The sequence below is a fragment of the Callospermophilus lateralis genome, chromosome 19 (assembly GCF_048772815.1).
Source record: "Callospermophilus lateralis isolate mCalLat2 chromosome 19, mCalLat2.hap1, whole genome shotgun sequence".
Taxonomy (NCBI): Eukaryota; Metazoa; Chordata; class Mammalia; order Rodentia; family Sciuridae; genus Callospermophilus; species Callospermophilus lateralis.
The window spans coordinates 2,456,584-2,474,870 of NC_135323.1; the positions used below are offsets into that span (position 1 = coordinate 2,456,584).

The 18,287-nt window shown below is 60.0% G+C and overlaps 1 protein-coding gene across 2 annotated transcripts; it reads left to right on the forward strand.

Annotated features, from left to right (window-relative positions):
- Positions 1-590: 590 nt before the first annotated feature.
- Tmem114 (transmembrane protein 114) lies at positions 591-13,875 on the forward strand. 2 transcript variants are annotated; one of them, XM_076840818.1, is made up of 4 exons: positions 591-810; positions 1,088-1,168; positions 11,321-11,458; positions 13,643-13,875. In XM_076840818.1, exons 1-4 carry the CDS (start codon positions 591-593, stop codon positions 13,873-13,875), a joined length of 672 nt encoding a protein of 223 aa, XP_076696933.1. The 2 variants fall into 2 exon arrangements, with proteins under 2 accessions (XP_076696933.1, XP_076696934.1); XM_076840819.1 differs by lacking the exon at positions 11,321-11,458.
- Positions 13,876-18,287: the final 4,412 nt, after the last annotated feature.

The window sequence follows — 18,287 nt, forward strand, 5'->3', positions numbered from 1 at the left end:
CGGCTCCGGGTGGGTTTTGGAAGCAGGGTACTTGGAGCTGGAGGGGGCGCCCTTGCAGAGCGTCTGCAACCCCTGGCGGGACCCTGGGGCCCGCGCACCCCTTCCCGCTCCCTCCCACGATCCCCGTGGTGCCTGCGGGGCGCCGCCCACGTCCAGGCTGCGTGGCCTCCGCTCGTCCTCAGGCCGAGGCAGCGCTCCGAGCCGGCGGGCGGGCGGGGAACTCCCTGGAGAACAGGGTCGGAAGCGGGGAGCGAGGCGGCGGGGACGCGAGGCCGGGCCCGGGCGGGCGGAGTGGGGCGCTGGGGGCTGGCGGAGCCGAGGGCGCCGAGGCCGGCGGGTGTGGCGGGGGGGGACGAGCCCGCGGAGCAGGGTCCAGGGGTCTGAGCCCCGGCCAGGGGCCGTCTGGGGGCTGGGAGCGGGGTCCGAGGGCGGAGCAGGTGTGAGCCTGGGGACAGGTGGGGGTGCGAGGGCGGAGCCGGGTCCGGGTCGCGGTCGGGTCCGGCGGGGAGGGTGGGCTGGAGCCGGGAGCTCGCGGCGGGCGGCGGGCGGCGGCAGCGCAGAGGGGCCGCAGGGACGCGGTGGGGGTGGCGATGCGGGTGCGCCTGGGCGCGCTGGCCGGCTCGGCGGCGCTCACCGGGGCGCTCAGCTTCGTGCTGCTGGCGGCCGCCATGGGCACCGACTTCTGGTACATCATTGACACGGAGCGGCTGGAGAGAAGCGGGCCCGGCGCGCAGGACCCGCTGGGGACAGCCAACCGCAGCCAGCCCGCGTCTCTGAGCTCGCACTCGGGGCTCTGGCGGACTTGCCGGGGTAAGGCGCACCAGGGACCCGGGCGGAGGTCGCAAACGCCCCCTGCGAGGGCCCCTGCTCACTGGGATCTGCTGTTGAGCGCGAACCCCTCCTCCAGCCCCGACCCCGAAGGCAAGGTCTAGGGGGGCCGGGGAAGGGGGGCAAAGGGCCCGGGCTCGAAATTCTTGCTGGAGCTGCCCAGCCCTCCTCCTGCCCTCCCCGGGGAGCATCCAGGGCGACGGCAGGGACCAAGCCCTGGGCTGGTCAGCTTGGTCACTGATTCCTCTGTCCCATCCAGTGCAGAGCTCGTGCACCCCGCTGATGAACCCCTTCTGGCAGGAGAATGTGACAGTCAGCGACTCCAGCAAGCAACTTCTCAGTGAGTACAGCGGGGAGAGGAGGTGGGGGAGGAGCAGCCCCTGGCCAAGCTCAGCTCTGGAGCCTTTCTGCAAACAGTGGGACTCGCGCACTGCAGGGCTGGCAGCTGGGGTGGCTTGAGAAGGGAGTAGGTTAAGACCAGGAAGCTGGACTCTGCCGCTCTGTCTGCAATGTGTGGTTAGGGTTCAGTCCATCACTGACTGGTGGATTCTATGGATTCTATGTGCCTAGCCCCTTGCTGATGGAGGGTTAAGATTCAGTCCATGTGCTACAGGCGCTCAGAACTAGCTGGGAAGAGAGAGGTGGTGATGTAGTTTTCTTTTGGAATGGCGAGCAGCATGAAGGGCATGGGAAGCCCAAGCAGGCACCTACACCAGCCTGCGAGCTGAACGTGGACGCAGAGTTCTTATCCCAGAGCCGGGGCTGGCTGGCCGTGGTGGGGTGCTCAGCACATGATGAGGAGTCAGCAGCAGCCCTCCCCCGGGGGCCATCCTGTCTGCCTTTGGTGGCTGGCTCTCCAGTGCGAAGCCCATGCGTGGCGCTTAGTAGGGGGCAAGACTGGCAAAGAAGGAGGAGAGCGAGCTCCGCTCCATGAAGGAGGCTTGGGACCAGCAGGCGCTTCAGGACTTCCCCTCTGTCTCTCTCTGGTTCCTGCACCTGCCTATGATGTCATTAGCTCCACTTACATGTTCACAGTTCCAGTGAGGAATCGAGGCCAAGGGAGGCAGCCTAGGGGGATCTGATGAGGAAAGGAGGACAGGGATCCCCAGACCCTGAACGGTGCGGAGAGCCTCAGGTACAGCTACAGAGGCTCCAGGATGGGACTCAGAAAAAAGATGCCTGGCAGCGCCCCTCTTCAGCCACAGTGGCCTTGGGCCACTTCCTGGAGCATGCCACTCTTCCCTGTCACAAAACTTGGAATGCATTGTCCCCTGCACCCGGAGTCTCCCTGCTCCCGCCCTGCCAGCCTGGGTTGGCTAACTCCTACCCATAGCACAGGTGTGTGGCATTTTTCAGATAAAATCTGCCTCCCTCAGTAGACTGTGGACCCCTGAGGTCAAGGATCAAGTCTAGTTGTGCACTCTTGATACTTAACCCAGGACCTGGCAAAGTGTGGTCATGAGTTTGCTGAACACGCATAAGAACTATTTAACAACTGGCTCTCTGGGAAATAATAATTTTCTAAAAGCCCCTGGATTGCAGCATTTGCCAATTACTGTGGCGCAAATACTTCACCTGTGGTGAATTTCAGGCTGCAACACAGCAGTACCTGGCTAAAAAAGTTCCCAGAACTGGCTCTTGTGAGATCTGTGTGACCCCCAGCACCCCTCTGTGTAAGGCCCCTTGTGGGGGACACCTCCCCGATGCCTGGGCTGTGGAAGACGGAGGAGAGGTGGGGACACCATGCACTTCTCTTGCAATCCAGATGCATGGGGTGGAACTCTGGGTGTTCTTGGGGCACGGTTTCTAGCATCATCAAGAATTCCTGTATTTGAAGTAAGGGAGATGAGGGTTCATCCAGCTTGGACCCTCACAGGAGCCTCACTGGTCCTGAAATCTGTGTTAATAACCTCTCTGAACCTCATTTTCCATCTTGATCAAAATGAGCCATCAAAACCCTGAGGGGTGTGGTCAGCATTCCATAAAGAACGGAAATGCATGAAAAGATGAACGTCACCAGGACCTTGGGTGGTGCTGGGGTTGCACTGGTCACACGAAGGAGTGAGGGGACGGACACAGGCCAAGAGCTCAGTAGGTGTCAGTTCTCTCTTCTCAGCTGCAGTTACACCATGGAGCGCTGACCCTCTGGCAGGTGGGTGCTGTCATGTAGCCACCGTGTCCCGGGGAGGGTAGGTTGAATGGCTAGCTGTCCTTGGCACGGGGCTGGCTTCCTTTTCAAACTTGGAAATGCAACAAGCCTGCTCTCCAGGGTTCTGAGACACAGGCAGAAGTCACATGGAGAGGCTCCACGTCCATTCACCCCCAGATGTAGGTCTCATCATCTGGGCGTCACCACCAGCCAGCCATCTGGCCTTGAATGTCCCGACACCCCTGAGCCCCAGCTCCCTCACGGGCAAAATGAAGGAACTGTCCATCTCCCTCCTGAGGCTTCCGTGGGGATGCAGCTGGAGAGCAGCTCTAAAGACCTAGGGCAGTGCGCGGCCTCCACATGTGGCCATGAGCAGCGCTGCTGTTATTGCCGTTTCTCCTCCAAGAAGGAGGGCAAGCTGCCCCTTGAGACCGCAAGTTCATTGAAAATCACCCCCAGAGAGAGCTTTTCCCCCGGAATCTCTTCTTCCCTCAATGCATTTTGAGTTTGGTCCAAGTTCTTTCATTACGTAAAGGCTTTTCTCTCCCTCAAGGAGCTGCTGCGGAGGCCAGAGAGGCCAAGCGCTGATGAGCGTCACTGCTCTGAGTCACCTCCTGGGCAGATCCTGGTGGGGGGTGTGTGGGAACCAACCTTGATCTCTTTCCTCCAAGAAAACCCAAGCAGGCCGACAGAGCGCTGCTGGGCCAACCGCCCGGCCTCCCTGACTCTGTTGGACCTGGTGGTGCGGAAGCTGAGGAGGAACATCAGGGTCACCAACAGTGTGCCCCACGTGCTCAGCGAGTTCAGTCAGGTGGCAGAGCGGGGTTTCCAAGGGACAGTTCCCTGTCAGCAGAATCCCCCTTGCTCGGGGTTCTGGAGAGCTCTGGGGAGCCATGGGTTTGGCTCCTTGGCCAGGGACCAGAGGATCTGGGGTGGCTGGGAGGTCTTCCAGCTCAGCACCGTGTGTGGAGAAGAGCCAGGCTCCCCAGCCAGCTTGTGGTCGCAGGTGACGGAGACTCAAGTTCACTGGTTTAAAGAAGAGGAGCTAGGAGCCCAGGCAAGGGAAAGGCTGAGCCCACCACCATCCAACCCCTCTCCCCTTGTCTCTGTGGACTGGCTCTCTTCAGCCCCGGGGGGTCTCAGCAGCCCCGCAGGAAGAGATGGTCCAAGTCTCAGCAACTTGGCTCACTTCCAGCCAGCCTTTCATTGGACCAGGCTGGGTCACATGCCTGGTGCTGAGCCAATCACTGTAGCCAAGAGGATGGGGTGTGCTGATTGGCCAGGCTGAGGCAGTGCCCACCTGTAACCACAGGGATGGACCAGCCTATAGCTGATGAGGGATGGGGCCTGGGGTCCCCTGCCCTCCACTCAGCCAGCCGTGTGACTTCTTATGGGTCAGCTGTGTCCATAAACAGGCTTTTCTGGGAAGAAATGAGATCACACATGCAAAGCGCCCCAGGACGCACACCGTAAGAACTCAATTATTGCCTCTTTCTGCTTGGAATCATGTTACCTCTCTGAACCTCAAGGTTTTCATCTGTAAAATGGAGCTAGTGACCACAGACCCACCAGACTCATTTATTTACTGAGTTATTTAGCCCCCCCAGCACTGGGCTGGCTGTCTGAACAGAACATGGGACCCGTGGCTGTATGTCAAACACGGCTCTGAGTTCTCTCACGTGTCCATCAGCTCGTTTAATCTTCGCAACACGCAGTACCCTTATCATCCCCAACTTTGCTGGTGAGGAAACCGAGGCACAGATCAGTTAGATCAGTTGCCTAAGTTTGCAGAGCAACTGGCAGATCTGGGATTCGAACACTGCTTGCTTCTACCTTGTTAGAGCAATGCTACGCTGAGTTTCCTCTCGGTGTGCTCTGTGTACATTAAGATCGGAGGCCTTGGCAGCCCCAAAGAGGAGCTTCATGCCTGCTTTATTCTGGGTTCAGAGTCCTGCTACCTCACACTGCCTCCTTCACACTGGGAGCAGAGATGGGCGTTACAAAGATGGCTGGCAGGTGCCAAGCCCCGAGGCAGGACTGAGCAGGTGTGTCCCAGGAACCCCCGGGAGGCGGCATTCCTCGAGAGTATGGCCTTTCCAGGTCCCTCCTCAGCTGCACCCCCCCGAGAACCCATGAGGATGACCAGGCTGGCTGGATTGGACCAGAGGGGTCAAACGCTTGGTCAAGCACAGTGCGCCCGTGGCTGAAGCTGGACCAAGGTCAGCAGGCTGGCCAGGCTGGCCTCTGAGCAGGAAGTTAGGAATTACCAGTCTGGGTTTCTAGTCTTGCGGGTGCTGGGCTGATGCAGTAGCATGGAAAATTGAAATCCGCCCTCCCACGGTGCCGGGTGCAGCTCCAGAGTGGAAGCGGTGGGGGACAGAAACAGACAAGGGACCGGGGAGTTAAGAGGCTGTCTGGGCGGGGAGGGAATGCTGGGTGTGAGTTACACACAGCTGGGCTGCAGGCGGGAAGGGCAGGGGGGCGGGCGGAGGGAGGGGGGCGGGTCCCCAGGGCCAGAGGCCTGCGCTTCAGGCTGGCTGTCTGGAGTATCTGATGAAAACTAAGACCAAGAATTATTTTATATAATTCTACTTCTAGTGTTTTCCACGTGAGACTCCTGAGAAGTTACTGTGCCATATAAGAAACAATAAGATACAGCCTTGGTGCCCCTGGATGACGTGTGTGTGGTGTGTGTGTGTGTGTGTGTGTGTGTGTGTGTGTGTGTAATCATTTTAAGAAATATTATACAGCCAGTAAGACAAGGCTAACAGGGTAGAACCCCAAGATGTGGAATAAAGCAAGCAAGTTACAGAGATTGTAGGCATTTATTATCCCTCCCCGAGGAAGCCATGTTATATAACTTTTCTATGGTATTTAACAAAACTTTAAGATGCCCCTTTATTTTGTGTGCCATTAAGACAAAAAAATACTATCAATTATGACTGAGGCAAAGGAGGGCCAACTTTCCTGTTTTCAGCTAAGTTAAAGCACGACCGAGTGTGGGTGTAGAATTAGGAAAACATGCCGATGTATAGAAAATAGACAGAACACAGAAACAAGCCGGGGAGTCTGCACCCAGCCGTCCTCAGAGGCCGCTCTGTAAGGGGAGGGAGGGGCGGAGCTGGTGTTGGTCAACTGGGTCTCGTCTGAAGTTTCTCTAGGAAGGTTTCACATTGGGGTAAAAGCCCCCAAGAGGGCTGCCTGTGCCGGGCTTCTCGTCAGCGGGCCCAGGGAACCCCTGTGCCTCCCACCACCCCTCCAGCAGCAGGAGCTGAGGTCACGGTGCCTCCCACTCCTGGACGGTGGCAATCTGTGTCCTCTTCTGTGCCCACCCGTCCACCTCTCAGCCCAGTTCACGCCTCCTGCCCTTACCTCGGGTCTCAGCCGGGACGCTTCCCCTCTTTCCTCGCCCCCACCCCCAGCTTGGCTGAGTGCCCCTCTCTGCAAACCCGCTTTGCCGTGGATTTCAGAGGGCCCTTCACAGCAGGTGGGCAGGTGGCCTGGGTTCCTGGGGTCTCAGTCTGTGAATGGGAATTAAAGCTTGTACCTGGTGAGTCGGCAGGATGAGAGGAAAGGAAGGAACCTCGCTTGTCCTTGGTGCAGTGCCCACCGTGGCTCCGCCAGGCCAGAGTCCAGGGTCCAGTCGACAGGTGAGGAAACCGGGCTTTGCAGAGATGGTGCTGTGCTCAGCGGGAGGCGGAGTCAGGATCTGAATGCGGGACTTTGCCGACTCCTGCTCTTTCCATGTCACGGTGCATCACAGAGGCCATGAAGGCAGCGAGGGACAGCCCTGTCCTCAAGACAGACTCAGGGGCAACTATTTACCAACATGTAAAAAGCCACGCCCCTCCCGGCACCATAGGACCCTGTGTTTCTGAACCTCCCTGGAGTCCCCAAGTCACGGTGACACGTGGAGGCAAAGTTGGTGGCGGGGTGGCCTTTGGCGGCTGGTTCTGGAGCCTTTCTTCTGCCAGGGCTTGGATGGCTCTGGTTCTGCCTGGAGCTGAGCTTCCTCCCGACCGACCGCGACCTTCCACCATGACCATCTGCCTCACCTTGGGCCCAGCACTGGAGCCAGAGGACCAGGGACGGAATCTCTGAAACTGAGCCCAAGTAAACCTTACCCACCCCCCCCCCCCCCGAGTTGTTCTTCTAGGTGTTTTGGTCACAGTGGTGAAAGGCTGATGGGCACAACATGTTGGTCACAGGGAACCAACATGTCCCCTGGCAGAAGCATCTCGTTTCTCTGTTCTTCGCGGGTCGCTTGCCCCTGACTTACTGCAGCAGGCGTTTTTGAACTGAAAAGATGCCCTCACTTGGGCATCCACGTTGACCTTGGTGAGACGCCCTGTCGGCATTTCGTATCATCAATCCTGTATAATGACCACATTTGTCATCTCTTGAGCTCCTCCTTGTGCCGCTTATGAGGCTCCTGCTGTATGCCATACAAGACAGTGGGGCGGGACATGGTGCCACCTGCAACCAGATGTGCCCACGTCCTCAGCCCCAGAACTTTATTTGGAAGAAGCGCTCTGCAGACGCACTCGGGGATCTGGAGACGAGATCATCTTGGATGCCCTGGGCGGGCCCTAAATCCAATGACAAGGGTCCTTATACGGAGAGGAGAGAAGAGGAAGTGGAGACTCAGTGGTGTGGCCACGGGCCCAGGCAGGTCCAGAGTCCCTGAAGCCACAGGAAAGTGGAAGAGGCAAGGGAGGCGTTCCCTGGAGCCTTTGATGGGACTCGGTCCTGTGACACCTTGGTTTCAGAATTCGGGCCTCTGGGACTATGAGGGAGTAAGTTCCTGTTGCCTGTTAGCCGCCCAGTTTATAGTGGCAGCCTCATTATCATAGAATAAGCCCCTGCCAGGCCCCCTGTCCCCAAGGCCCCGTGGTGAGGAGGGGTGTCTGCTGGTCTCAGGTCCAGGACCCTTTCCCCCCAAGACCACCAACAGGGAATGGCATGAGGCTGGAGTCCAGGAGTCGGGATTCTTGCTTCCAAGTCCGCTGCTGTCCCTGTCCTGTCATCCCTGCCCGGCCCTCTGGCTCAGTTCTTGGACCTTTCCAGTTTGCAGACTGTGCACGTTGTGGGCCCCCAGGGCGTGCAGAAATGAACCACAAGGAAGACAGCTCTGGGTCTCTGGCCCTCGGTTCCTCCTGCCCTGCCTGACTCCATCGCGCCCTCCCCTCCTAGCGCCGGGGACAGCCTTTGGCCCTGTTGGTGCCCTCAGCCTCAGACCACAGGGACACATCTGTAGCTGGACAAGTGGCTCACTGCTCATTGCTACCAGGTCGACACGTACCACGAGGACTCTGGGCGCCTCAGTCTCAGGTTTTTAGAGGGACCAACAGGACCAGGGATTTGATGGGTGGTTTTGGGAGGGTCCAAGGAAGCAGGGTTTGGTCTGACTGGGCAGTGTCAGAAGTGGGGACAAACAGCCTGTCTGTAGGGAGGGAGACGGAGCAGGACCAGGCAGCCAGCCCCTGTGCTGGGGAGGGGCTTTGGCCTCTGAGAGGCTGGAGGCCTTGATTTGCCTGTGAGGTGGCCTTGCCTGGTTCCCTGGGTCACGCCCCATGACCTTGTCAGGTGGTGCACTCTTTGAGGTCACATCTAGGACGTGGCTGGCTATGGGCCCAGCCCTCCCAGGCCTGGGGCTCTTCTCTTCCCATCCTGGGAGGTCAGGACAAGCCTGTCCCCAAGCGGGAGGCAGGCCTGGGGCTCAGCCCGGGTTACAGAATCCCTGTCTTCCTAGGAGTTCAGAGGTTCCCATGCTTCCTGTGGTCCAGGGGGCCACCCCGCACCCGGGCTTGGCTGGAAGCGCTAAAAGCGCTGCGCGGGAGGGGCTCTTTGTCCCGGTTTCCATCCCTGGGAGCCTGGAGACAGGGTTGCAAACGTGGGTCATAACCTGCCTCGGCCGTGGCTGGAAGCTGCCGGAGCTTGGCGCTTGTAGGCAGCAGGTGTTGGGTGTTTGCTAAACACCGGGGTGGACACGGGCCTGACCCGCTGTCCTGGTTGGCCCTGACTGCTCCTGGTGTATGCTGCGGTCACGGTAGATGGCTTAGTGACTGCCGATGATTATCTGGCTCTCAGAGTGTTTGGTTTGGGTGATAAGCCCTGTGGGTGCTCTGTCTACACAGCCACAAGGGAGCAACTCTCTGTGACTTACGCGTTTCTGTGTGCTGAGCTCTGTGTGTCTGCTGAATTTAACAAGTCCTCGGCAGTGGGCCGGCAGGAGTTCTCATCTGACCCATGAGGCGCAGAGTGGTCTAGTCGTTCATCCACAGTCACACAGCTTGTATGCTCTATTAAGTGGTCTTTTGACTGATCACCCTCACTCCAACCCCACCATGATATCCCAGCACCATCCAAATATCCCAGTTCCCAGAAATCTATCCCTCTGCCACATCCACACTCTAAGTACATTCCGAGATGTGGTTGGAGACCCGTGCAGTTCGCAGTAGGACAAAACTTGGAATCAATATTCATGTTCCACGACTGCGATTCTGGAAAATAAAAAGAAAGACAAACCCAAACAAAATAAAGAATGTGACTTCACACATATGCACACAGAGCTCGACCAGATTTCTGCAGGAGAGTGTACAACCCTCCCCTGGGGAGCTGTTCCTACCCAGACATTTAATTGAATGTGTAGGTCAAGTTGGCTTGCGGGGTGTCTGGGGACTCCGGGGGGCCTGGAAACCTCATTAATTTCTACATGAGAAATGATCCCATCTCTCAGCTGCGGACGGGGGTGGAGCTGCGCAGGAGCCTGAGCTTGCGGGGCCAGGGTCCCACTCCAGCAGCTGCACTGAGCTGCGCTGGTTCTTCCTTGGACAGGAGGAAGGAGGGCAGCCACGCCGTCCAGGCTACTGTGACAGTACTGCCATCTCTGGTGGTCCCCGGAGGGAGTTTAGCCTGGTTTTCTCCGCCTGCCAAGGCTGGTGGCTCTTTGGGGACCTGAAGACAGAGCGGTGTGGTGGAGGCTGGACGGCTATCTTCACCATCTTTATTACTGTGGACGGGTCAGTGCGTTTTCTGTTGCCCAGGACAACCCTCCCTGTCCAGTAGGTTTTAATGAAGAAGCTTATTGTGGCTCACACATCCTGTAGGTCCAGGTCCAGGGCCGCCTCTGGCGATGGCGTCTTGCCAGCAGAACCCCGTGGCAGCCTGTGTCTGGCCAGCTGACCTTGCTGTCCTCTTGCTGTCGCAAGCTGGGGGGAGTCTATCTCGGGCTCCACCCTGACGGCTCCTCCAGTGGCCCCAGGCCCAGCTCCGACCCGCTGGCTGGATTACACCATGGGGGCCCTGGAGTCCCATAGCCACCGTTGTGAGGGGTCCCAGGCCACCTGTGTGACCATCTGCCTGTGGCAGGGCTCCTCCCTTGGCTGTGCGCTGAGCCCCTGCTGCTGACCCCTGGCTCAAGCCGCTGGGTATCTGGTCGTGAAGAGGGATGTCCAACCACCACTCCCCCAACCAAGGGCCACTCCACTTCCTGCCTTGTCCTTTGCCTTAGTGTCCTTGGGCCACCACAGAGTCCATGGCCTAGGACGAAGCTAGCTTGGGGCTCCTCCAGGCTCGCCTCCGCCCTCTTGTCCCTCCTCCCCCGCGCCTTCCGTCTTTCTTCAAGGAGACACTCCTGCGACGCAGGGACCTTCGAATCCAGGACAATCTCATCTCCCGCTCCTTAACTTTGAGCATCTGCAAAGACTTTTCAAGACCCTCCTGGGAGCTGGGCGGTGTCGGTTCCAACCAGCACCCAGGGCAGTCCGGCAAAAGTCCCTTAGGTGGACTCCGCCGTCCTCTGCCCCAAACGGTGACGACTCTGGCTCCCTGGGAGAGAAGGGCCAAGGCCCCTGCGGGATGGCCCCGCCCACGGCTCCGCCCCTCGCCCCCTGGTCCCACCCTGCGGCGCTCTGCGCCCGCTCCGCGCTCCGCCGCGTGCTGCCCTCAGCGGCCGCCGGGGGCGCTGTTGCCTGCCTCCTTTGCACGGGGCAGCCCTGTGGGTCACCGGCTCTCAGCTCTGGTGTGTGGTCCGCTCACCGCTGGACTCCAGGCGCCGGCGTGTGGCCGGAGGGCAGGATCTTGGTTTCCCCGCTCCTGAGTGGGCACCAGGGGATAAGTGAGGAGTCCTATAACAGCTCCTCCGAGTTCCCCGGGCGGATGGCGGGGCTCAGGGCGCACACCGCGCAGGACGGCGCACTGCCACCGAGTCACTGTCATCAGAAGAAAGGTGGTCATTTCCCCAGCTTCGGTGCGGCCGTGGTGGCTGCTCAGTAGCTGTGCGTGGGGGGGACGGGGCGTGTGAGTGACCTCTGCTGCCCGTGTCCCCTGTCTCTCCTAAAGCCATGCACGGGACGTTTGTGATTCTGCTGCCGCTCAGCCTGATCCTGATGGTTTTCGGGGGGATGACGGGGTTTCTGAGCTTCCTTCTCCAAGCCTCCCCCCTCCTGCTGCTCACTGGGACCCTCTTCCTCTTTGGAGGTAGGTGTCCACCCTGCGGGTGGCGGGTGCTGGGCAGGGACTCTCAGCAGCTTGTCAGTTGAAGGGATCAGGGGTTTCCAGCCAGGACCCAGGGCCCGACTCCAGGAAAGAAGCAGGGTGGGGACAGCTTCTGGGGACTGCTCGAAGTTCCAACAGAGCCCTGTGGTGCCTTTGCCTGGCCCTGCCAGCTCCGCGCTTTCAGGCTGTGGCCTGGGAAGGGGCCTGGCTCCAGCCATCCTGGAGAGCCACGTGGATGGATTAGAAAGAGGCGCCACTGGCTCAGAAGGACAAATGCCACATGACCTTGCTCAGACCTGGTCTCAACAAGCCAAGGTCATAGAGAGGGGGCTATGGGTGGGGCCAAAGAGGTGTCAGTCAAAGTTGGGAGGAATGAGTTCCAGACCTGCTGTGTGTCCTGGTGACTGCCATTAATAACAGTCCGTTGTGTACTTGAAACTTGCCAAGAGGGCAGATTTTGAAAGTTCTCACCACAAGAAAGGGTCAAGTGCGGGAGGTGCCATGGGTGGCCGACAACTTGGCCAGCCCATGCCAGCGTGCCTCAATCACAAGTGTCCACAGTGATGCTCACGATTTCTATGAGCCTAAAAAGACTAAGAGAACTAAACAAAGGGAAAACCAGTCACGGCCAGGTTGAGTCTGTTTGTTTGGCAGAAGGAAGGGCTTAGAAACTGGGTCAGGCCACCGCAAGCCACCCTGTGGCTCCCTGTGCCCTGTGCTTGGAGAGCTTCCTTATTAAAAGAGGAAGAGAGAGCTGAGGCCACTTGGGACCCAAGGAGGGAGACAGTCTGCGGGTGGACAGTAGTGCCAGGCGCTGACCTCCAGCCCCCGCTCTTTTATTGATGTTGACATTGATATTAGTACTAATACTTCACTCAATGGTGATTCTCAAAACCATCACCACCCGCAGACCTCTCTGTGACGGTAAATTCTCCGATCCACACTGTGCTGTGCGGCCAGGGCGCTGGGAGACAGGCTTGTGTGGCCAGTGCCAAGGAGGGACTGGGCAGTTGATGAAGAACTTAGATGTGAGAGCCACACCGGGCCAGGCTGCTGTGTGGACTACACTGCCCTAGTCTCATCTGTGGAGATGCCGCCCGCCGCCCGGCACCCTTCTAGGTCTGGGGAAATGAGATGGGACTCACAGCCCACAGGGGGACAGGCACTGTGGGTGACAACACGCAGGAGAGCAAGACACAACTGTGACCTGGATGTGGGGGCAGGAGCAGGAGTAGACATGTGAGCTGGGACAGGGAGGAAGGTAGGGGCAGGCAGAGGGAGAGCCCAGCCGGCTCTGGAGTGGGAGGGAGGGAGTGAGACAGAGCGCTGGGGAGGCCCACAGCGGGGTGGGGTCGGGGGGAGGAGGAGGGGAGGACAGAGGGGAGAGGGTGGGGAGGGTGGGGAGGGGGAGGAGGAGCAGCAGGGGAAGGAGCAGAGAGGAGGAGCAGGAGGAGGAGGAGGGGTAGAAGGAGTAGAAGGAACAGGAGGAGGAGCAGAGAGGAGGGGGCAGGAGAAAGAGGAGCAGGAGAAAGAGGAGCAAGAACAGTGGGAGCAGGAATTGCAAGAGCAGGAGAAAGAGGAGGAGGAGGAGGAGGAGCAGGAGGAGGAGCAGAAGGAGCAGGAGGAGGAGCAGCAGGAGCAGGAGGAGGAGCAGGAGGAAGGGGAGGAGGAGGAGGAAGGGGAGGAGGAGGAGCAGGAGGAGGACAAGCAGGAGTTGGAGGGGAGGAGCAGGAGCAGGAGGAGGAGCGGGAGGAGGGGCAGGAGGAGGAAGGGGAGGAGCAGGAGGAGGAGCAGGAGGAGGAGCAGGAGGAAGGGGAGGAGGAGGGGCAGGAGGAGGAGCAGGAGGAGGAGCAGGAGGAGGAGCAGGAGGAGGAGCAGGAGGAGGAGCAGAAGGAGCAGGAGGAGGAGCAGCAGGAGCAGGAGGAGGAGCAGGAGGAAGGGGAGGAGGAGGAGGAAGGGGAGGAGGAGGAGCAGGAGGAGGACAAGCAGGAGTTGGAGGGGAGGAGCAGGAGCAGGAGGAGGAGCGGGAGGAGGGGCAGGAGGAGGAAGGGGAGGAGCAGGAGGAGGAGCAGGAGGAGGAGCAGGAGGAGGAGCAGGAGGAGGAGCAGGAGCGGGAGGAGGGCTGGAAGCGCTGGGAGCTCTGACCTGCTCTCCTTGCCCCTGCAGCCATGGTGACGCTCACTGGCATCAGTGTCTACATCGCCTACTCGGCCGCTGCCTTCCGCGAGGCGCTGTGTCTGCTGGGGGAGCGGGCGCTCCTGGACCAGGTGGACATCCGCTTCGGCTGGTCGCTGGCCCTGGGCTGGATCAGCTTCGTCTCGGAGCTGTTCACTGGGGTGGCCTTCATGGTGGCCGCGCGTGTGCTCAGCCTGCGGCGGAGGCAGGACCAGGCCATCTGAGCGGGACATCCTGTCCTGGCTGTGGCGGGAGGGAGGCTTGGCTCCGGGCCTCGCAGACCCACCTCCTCTCCCTCAAAGGCTGTCCGTGGAGGCCAGGGGCGGCCCTGCCCTCTGGGGCCTGAGCTGCAGTCCGTGCAGCCCAGAGTGCTCTGTGCCAGGTGTCCGTGGGTCTGCCTGCAAGAGGCTGAGGAACTGCTGGACCCATGTCACTTGAAATAAATGACAGTCCTCTGCACAGGGAACTTCACGGCTCTGTTCCCATGACATGTGCGTCTGGGTGCCTCCTCTGGCGTCATGGTCTCCTCCTTGTTATGAAATGTTCAGAATGACCAGAGAGGTCAGGTAACTTGTGCAAAGCTGCACAGTTAGCCAGCAGCACCCTCCTCTCTCAAGGCCAGCTCCCAGGCCCCAGTGCAGCTTCTGGACAGGCCCAGGGTCAGCTGCCTTGCGCCCACTGGGCATGGAGTTGCCCTGGCTCACACACTGGCATGGGAAGGTGCCGCGGGAGGCCTGCAAGGAGCGGGCACAGCCCTGGGTTCTCCGCCCTGAGGTGCAGACGCTCCAGCTGGGCCTTGCTCCTCAACAGAAAAGGCCACCCAGTGAGCCGGTCCTCAGGACCTCATCCCAGAGGAAGACCCTGGGCCGGCGAACAGGGCCCCGTGTCACCCGGGAGTGACGGGAGCACTCCTAGGACAGCAGTGGGAAGAGCCACCCACAGCCCTGACTTCAGCTGTGCAGCACCCAGGGACCCCTAGGGCCTCCTGTGACAACCTCACCAGCCCTGTGACGTCACCATCCTCCCTGACGCTGTCCTCCTCGTGACACCGTCCTCCTCACTGTGACACTATCAAACCTTCACTGTGACAGCACCATCCCAGGACAGCCTCACGATGACACCACCACCCTCACCTGACATGTCCTCCTCGTGACACCATCATCCTCACCATGACTGTCATATCGTCATCATGAAGACCACCCTGTGACATCCTTCTCACTATGACGTCATCACCCATGACATCCTCCTCTCACGACACTATCGTCATCCTCACTGTGAAGTCGCCGTCCTTGCCTGAGGTCACCCTCCCTAAACCCCATCATCCCGTGACTCCTCCTCCCCGCTACGACGTCATAATCCCGTGACTCCTCCTCATCACTATGACATCATCACCCATGACTCCGTCTCCTCACGATGAGGTCATCACCCCGTGACTCCGTCTCCTCACGACGAGGCCATCATCCACACCTTCACCCTCACGGTAACACCACTGTCTTCACTGGGACATCCGCTTCTCCCCAGGTGACACCATCATCTTCGCATCCGCAGGTGACGCCCGGTGGTGGGTGGGTGCTGGTAGGTGCCGGCTGGACACTGGGCAGCGCTGCGGGCCAGTCACCCCTTGATGGGAGGCCAGCCTTGCCCTCCGAGCTGCAGGAGGGCGAGGCCTGTGAGTGCGCAGCCCGCGACTGGGGGTAAGCGTCGGGGCACAGATTTGGGCCGCAGGTGCCAGGCTTCACCGGCTGCAGGTGCAGGAGGAGGGGAGGAGGAGGAAGGGGAGGAGAGGAGCAGGTGCCGGGCCGCAGGTGCCAGGATGTAGGTGCAGGAGGAGGGGAGGAGGAGGAAGGGAGGAGCAGGAGCAGGTTCTGGGCCGCAGGTGCCAGGATGTAGGTGCAGGAGGAGGGGAGGAGGAGGAAGGGAGGAGCAGGAGCAGGTTCTGGGCCACAGGTGCCAGGATGTAGGTGCAGGAGGAGAGGAGGAGGAGGAAGGGAGGAGCAGGAGCAGGTTCTGGGCCGCAGGTGCCAGGATGTAGGTGCAGGAGGAGGGGAGGAGGAGGAAGGGAGGAGCAGGAGCAGGTTCTGGGCCGCAGGTGCCAGGATGTAGGTGCAGGAGGAGGGGAGGAGGAGGAAGGGAGGAGCAGGAGCAGGTGCCGGGCCGCAGGTGCCAGGATGTAGGTGCAGGAGGAGGGGAGGAGGAGGAAGGGAGGAGCAGGAGCAGGTGCCGGGCCGCAGGTGCCAGGTTGTAGGTGCCAGGCCGCAGGTGCTGGGCCGCAGGTGCAGGGCCACAGGTGCCAGGCTGCAGGTGCCAGGCCGCAGATGCCAGGCCGCAGGTGCCGGGCTTCACGTGCAGGGCCGCAGGTGCCGGGCTTCACGTGCAGGGCCGCAGGTGGCGGGCTTCAGGTACTGGGCCACAGGTGGCGGGCCGCCCAGAGTTTCTGTAGGGGACAGCGGCCTTGCTGCTGAAAGGGCGGTCTTTGCTGCCATCTGCTGGCCACACTGTGGCGCTGCGTCAGAGGCCGGACTCCTGCAGGGTTCCTCACCGCGGCGGGGTCCTCACGGTTCTCCCCACCGGGACACCTGGCCCTGCCTCCCGGGGCAGGGGTGTTCACCTGTGGGGGCCGTCACAGTGAGTGACCACATTTCCTTCCTGGGATCGGTACAGGCTCTGTCGGTCACTTTTGTAGAGAACTGGCCACCGTCATAGTGTCCCTAGGCGCTGCCCCATCCTCCAAGAAGCCAAAGGTGTCTTCAGGCGCAGGCACGCCTCCTGCAGCCCCTGGGTGCAGCTCGCTCACCTGTTCCTTGGTGATGTCACCCTCGCCCTGTTTGGGACAGGATGTTCCCTGGAAACGCCTTTGACCGTGCCCCTGGGTGTGGCCTACCCAGGTCAGTCAGCTGCTGAGGGTGGACATGGGGAAGCTGGACTCAGCCCCCTGAAACCTGACCCCTGGCCTCATGTGAGTGGCTTCTCCTCAATAAAAGGGTCAGCCTCTGCGGGCTCTCTTCCTGCGGACCCTTAAGGTCAGGGGAGCCCTGACAGGACCCCAAGGAAAAGGCGCCTCTGTCTCTGGGTCACTTCACACAGCCCAGTTCCCTGGAGTGACCTGAGTGTTTCTGTCACCTGGAACGCGGCACTCCCCTGGTGCCTGGAGGGTAGAGCACATCCCAACACTGCTCAGCACCATGTCCTCCCACGCGACGGCCATGCTGAGGCCCAGAAAACCCTGCGGCCCGGGGAGCTGCCGTCTTCATTCACTCACGAAACCAGTGTGAGCCAGACACCTGTGTGGAGCCGTCCTCAGGCCTGGAGACTCCTTAGCAGGGAGCCCGCCGTACCAGCTTACACAGATCAGAGGGGAGCTACTGCCCCAGGGGTCCACTGGGAAGGGAGGAGCAAAGAGCAGAAGAGGTAGATGCAAAGGCCCTGTGGTGGGTATGGCTTCTGTGTTTGAGGTAGATAAAGGAGAGAGAGGGAGAAAGGAGGAGGGGAAGCTGGGAGGAGAGGAGAGGAGGGGAGGTGCCCCCCAGGACACAGGGCAAGAGGGGCTGCTCTGAGTGGGGTTGGGGTTCTTCTCTGTTCACTCCCCTCGTTTCCAGGGGAATCATTCTGTGTGTCATGGCAGTGTCCCAGGCTTTTAGCAGCTGGGTCTGGGTGTGCGGATTTTGAATGGTGACTCTTGCAGCCAGTGTAACCTGAGATCAGGAAGAACCCAGCCAGGGGCACCAGGACCTCTCAGGCCCCAGGGATCGGAGGCTCCGGGCCTGGGTACTGGTGTTTCTGGAACCTGCTTTTTGCCCTGCAGGGGGTGAGAGCCCTTGCTTAAGATCTGTTGTGAGAAGGATGGACGGCAGGGGCCAGAGTGGACGAGGACATCCAGCAGGGGGAGCTGGACGGTCCAGTGAGGGTCAAGGAGCTCAGCCGGGGGAGGTGTGCGGGTTCAGGGTGTGGGGCTCAGCAGGGAGCCTTCTATTCATAAAAGGTAAACGGGAAGGAAAGAGGGCCTGCCAGGTCGCGGGGGGCACACATGTCCACAGGGCTGGCCACGTCCCCCACCCGAGAGAGGTGGGCCAGCAATGAAGGTTCTGGAAGTCTCTGGTTCCTCACTGGCCACTTTGTTCACTGGCTCAGTCACTCACTTGCCACCTGCCTGCCCGTCCATCCAGCACCCACACCCCCTCTTCTGTCCACTATTTTCACAGGGATGCACACACTCACTCATGTGTCCTTTCATGGGTTCACTTTTGCACATTCACCCATTCATTCATGCCCTCACCACTCACCCGTCCCTCCGTCTTCCATTTGCTCATTCACAGGGTTTTCCCATCCATCCACCCATCTATCCATCCATCCATCCTTCCTTTCTTCCATCCGTCCATCCTTCCATCCACCCATCTATCCATCCATCCATCCTTCCACCCATCTATCCATCCATCCATCTTCCACCCATCTATCCATCCATCCATCCTTCCACCCATCTATCCATCCATCCATCCATCCATCCATCCATCCTTCCATCCTTCCATCAATCTATCCATCCATCTGTCCATCATCTGTCTATCCATCCATCCATCCATCTTTCTATCCATCCACCCATCTATCCATCCATCGATCTTCCTTTCTTCCTTCCATCCATCCA

Bases quoted from the DNA above. Each gene is read 5' to 3' on its own strand.
- Tmem114 (XM_076840818.1), top strand. From the start codon at position 591: ATGCGGGTGCGCCTGGGCGCGCTGGCCGGCTCGGCGGCGCTCACCGGG. The intron at 1,169-11,320 runs GTGAGTACAGCG...TCTCTCCTAAAG, and splicing joins CTCCAGCAAGCAACTTCTCA to CCATGCACGGGACGTTTGTG. The intron at 11,459-13,642 runs GTAGGTGTCCAC...TTGCCCCTGCAG, and splicing joins GACCCTCTTCCTCTTTGGAG to CCATGGTGACGCTCACTGGC.